This window comes from Verticillium dahliae, genomic scaffold (genome assembly GCF_000150675.1).
Source record: "Verticillium dahliae VdLs.17 supercont1.1 genomic scaffold, whole genome shotgun sequence".
Classification (NCBI taxonomy): domain Eukaryota; kingdom Fungi; phylum Ascomycota; class Sordariomycetes; order Glomerellales; family Plectosphaerellaceae; genus Verticillium; species Verticillium dahliae.
Genome location: NW_009276921.1, coordinates 140,327 through 144,022, shown reverse-complemented (window position 1 = coordinate 144,022; position 3,696 = coordinate 140,327). Strand labels below are relative to the sequence as shown.

Sequence of the window (3,696 nt, the reverse complement as noted above, 5' to 3'; positions counted from 1 at the left end):
CCTGTTGCCGAATGTGCGTTTCAACGGGGCCCAGTAGTAGTCGTTGGGACCAGCGGCCAGTGGTGATCTTGTCCTCTCTGGGCGTCCCTGGGCGGCGGGATCATACCGGACATCGCCCAAGCTAGGCTGGCGGTTAAAGGACGAAGTTGACCTTCCTGTCATTAGACGGGGGCGTTTTGCTGCATAGAGCCCATATCAGCCATAGAGACCTCCAAGTCGATCATGATGTTATCGAAATTTGACGTGTCCGAAGGTTTCCTCCTCTCCGGTCTCGATCTGACTGGGCTAGTCTGTGAGCTGCTTTGGGAGCTGGAGTGACCCGGTCGGCTGAAGGTAGAGTAGCCTGACGACGCTGAGTCCGAAGGCGAGTGGTAGGGATTCCCAACACCGAATTCGTTGGCCAGGTTGATAGTTGACGAGCCATTTCCAGCGGTTGATGGACTGAGAAGACTAGTTCGTGGCGGTGGTGGCCTCGAGGTATCTGGACCCATTGAGGGTTGACGAGTGTGGCTCGGGGCCTCGTCGACAATCTGCTTGAGCCGTTCGGGTCGTGGCCCAGGCGCTGACGGGGTCCGTAGAGGAGCTTCGGCAGGGTTGTTGGGTCTGGGAAATGTTCCGGATCGGTTGACACCAAAGGGCTCTGGTTCGAACTCTTCTGGTGATTGGCCTGGAGGGCCAAATCCACCGTAGCCATTCTTCCTGGGTACCCTTGGGGGCGCGATACCCACGTGGTTGTTGCCCAAGAACGCGAATCCATCTTTTGGCGCACTGGTGCTTTGTGCGACTGGGCTGGTCCGTTCAGTGCTGTAGCCGAGTTTGGGGGATTCGGTGATTCTCGGTGACACGGGGGGCATCTCGTCGGTCGTTGAGTTCTTTCGTAACGAGGCGAATGCGTTTTTCGATGCTGGTCCTGGCTTACGGTTCATCTCGAACGGCCCTGGCGCGATTGTATTCATGCGCTGGAGCAGGGCACCCTGTTGCCTCTTGGGACTGCTTGACTGATAGTTTGGCTCACCGTCTCGCGCGTCGGGCTCTTCGAAGCCGCCGTATCCGCCAGGTCGCCTTGCTGTTAGTGGTGGTGTTGCGTCGTAGTCGGTCGCAATCTCTGGCTGAAAATAGTCGTCGGGCCTACCGCCACTGGGGGTTTTGGGTGATACACTTAGGGAGCCCGTAGAACTGCTGATTGGTGTTATTTGACTTTGGCCTAGAAACGGGCGATCTAGACATGCTGTTAGCTACTAGTACTCGGAACTGCGGGGTGCGTCAGGGTTGACTTGCTCGCAGCACTCGTGTCTACTCTTGGTGGCTGTGTGCGACTGAATTTGATGTCCTCTGGAGGCGGCGAACGTGCGTAGGAAGCGAACGTGTCAGCGGTTTGTGGTGAAGGAAGTGCTTCAACCTCTGTCAGCATTGTGTTGTTATGAAGAGAGTGTCGTAGAGAAACCTACCGCTATCGAGGCTGGCGCCGCAAATGTGCTCCCCCATCATGGAGATCTCGACCTCGTTTCCACATGACGAGCACTTGATAGTCGGCATGAAGCTCGACTCCCGCGGGAACGCCATACTGGGCTTCCGTGGTCAATGGTTGAGATTGGATGCTTTGCTCGTACTTGGCATAGATGCCTCGATCAGGGTTAGAAACAACCAGTTGGCGGTGAATGTCGTCAAACAGGTCGTTCAAAATCGAAAGACACGCTGAGCGACAGGTTATCCAATGGTACTGGTGGTGGTAATTGACGTCCAGTGACGTTTCCAAGAGGTCCGGATCAGTCGACGGACGACTTCGCAGAAGTGTCTGGATGTTTGTGTTCTGAGATTGGAACCAAAACGGGCAGGCTAATTGGGGAAGAAGGAGCAAACTGTCAACTGCTCGGTGCAGGTCTGGGTTTGACGCTCAGATGTTCTGGTCCCGTCTGATGATTCTTGTTTTCGATTTTCGATTTTCGATGTTTGATGCAACGATCTTGGTCAGGCACGCTGGGAGGGTTGTTAGAGTTCCACGAGGGGCCCTTTTGCTTCCCTGGTGAATGATGGTACTGTGGGAAGAGAGAACAGGAATGCACGTCAGAAGGCAAGGGCAGCTGCAGAGTTGATGTTGCAGGTCGTGTCTCGAAATGCGAAGGGTGTCAGGGACTGGGGATGTTTGGGTTGCGGCCGAGAGCATGAGACCTGGTCGTGCCCCTGACCGATATCCTTGTCGATTAACAGGGATGCACAGGGACCCAAGGTCTTGGCTTCCAGGGCCCCTTGCCCCCGCCTTTCCCAACTGGGCTGCGAGCTTTATTGCACAAGTACTGAATGGGGGAGCTGCCATTACAGGGAAAGCTAGTAGGTGTACAAGTACATGTACTGTACATAGTATGCGTCTGTGCCGCAAGAGGCGCGCGGGCTGAGCCATTCGAGGCTAATATCGATGGTGTTGGTGATCGGTTCAAGAGGAAATGGGGAGTGGTTCATGGTTCGCGGAGGTCCCAAGCACAATAATCTCAGGCACTCGGGCCGGCCGCGAATGATGACTGGTAAAAGGGATGAAGCGTGAGAAGGTTTGATGTGGACGGAATTGTGCATCAACCCGGATTCCAATCGTTTCGTTTCCTGGATCTGGAGTCTTCAGTCGGACGAAGCTCTCACGCTGCCATGGCTTGGACACCCCGCTGCCGCCCAGCTTGGATGACAACCACTTGCGCTCAGCAAGCCAAGCCTGTCGTTGATTGAACGAAGCTCGATGGAGGATCGCAGGCAAGGTAGTGTAAACTGTGCAGTTGCACGTTCCAGGTGGCACTACTGTACGTACAGTGCATCTGCAGAGAAGACGTTTCACACCGCTCCAGGATATCCCTACTCATACAGGCGTCCCTCACCTTTCCCCTTGTCCACTTATTAGCCAGACCAGTGGGTAGTCAGCAGGCAGGCCATATGGTACAACCAGGGCCACGACAACAGCAGCAGCGCGTCCCTTCACTTCACAAACGAGTCTAGAACGTGGTGCGACTTACTCGTCTGCTGTCAAATGGCGAAACACTGGTCGATCGACGAGCATTGTTTCTTTCTTTGTGTGGCAGCTTGCTCGCACTAGGTGGGAACCTAAGCTTGGGCATCGCAAAGTGTAGACGCCACTTCATTGTACTTGTACGGGGTCTTAGTCAGGTCATCTAGCCAGGCAGCTACCACCTGGTGGTCAGCGTCAGCAATTGCGACTGCTACCTACGTACCTTACCTACCCAAGTACTTACGCAGCAGGTAGAGGTAGGAACATGTAGGTACGCCAGAACAGCCGGTGTTGCCCATTCGCCAGCGCGGGCCAAAGCAGGAGCAATGGTTGCCCGGAACTTCGACCTTCCAGGTCCCCGAAGGCCATTTCCAGGGGCGCGCTACAGGATCACCAACCACACGAGAGCCAGCGGGATCGGGTACCTTACATCAGTTTGGACAGTTGCCGCCGCTAGAAGCGATAGCAGGAACCACCACCCCAAGCACCCTTCCACCAGAACCCCACCGCACCTGACCGCCAAAGTGGTGGCTCGTTTGTGAGCGGAGCCAGTGTCACAGTGACAGTGGCCACTGAGGCTCCAGTGGGTCCGGTGACACGAGGGGCCCTCCCCTGTCGGATGCCCTGCTTGTGCATTGAGGTCGATTCCCGTCGTGGCTTCATGGTCTTTGATGAGCTTTCCAAACCCTGATTATCGTCGGGTCAGC

At 55.6% G+C, this 3,696-nt stretch overlaps 1 protein-coding gene across 1 annotated transcript; it reads right to left on the bottom strand.

The window, feature by feature from the left end:
• Positions 1-161: 161 nt before the first annotated feature.
• Positions 162-1,563, bottom strand: VDAG_00042 (uncharacterized protein; the record flags this gene model as incomplete). Its single annotated transcript, XM_009651419.1, has 3 exons — positions 162-1,219; positions 1,348-1,392; positions 1,449-1,563. The coding sequence occupies 3 exons, from the start codon at positions 1,561-1,563 to the stop codon at positions 162-164; spliced, it is 1,218 nt and encodes a 405-aa protein (XP_009649714.1).
• Positions 1,564-3,696: the final 2,133 nt, after the last annotated feature.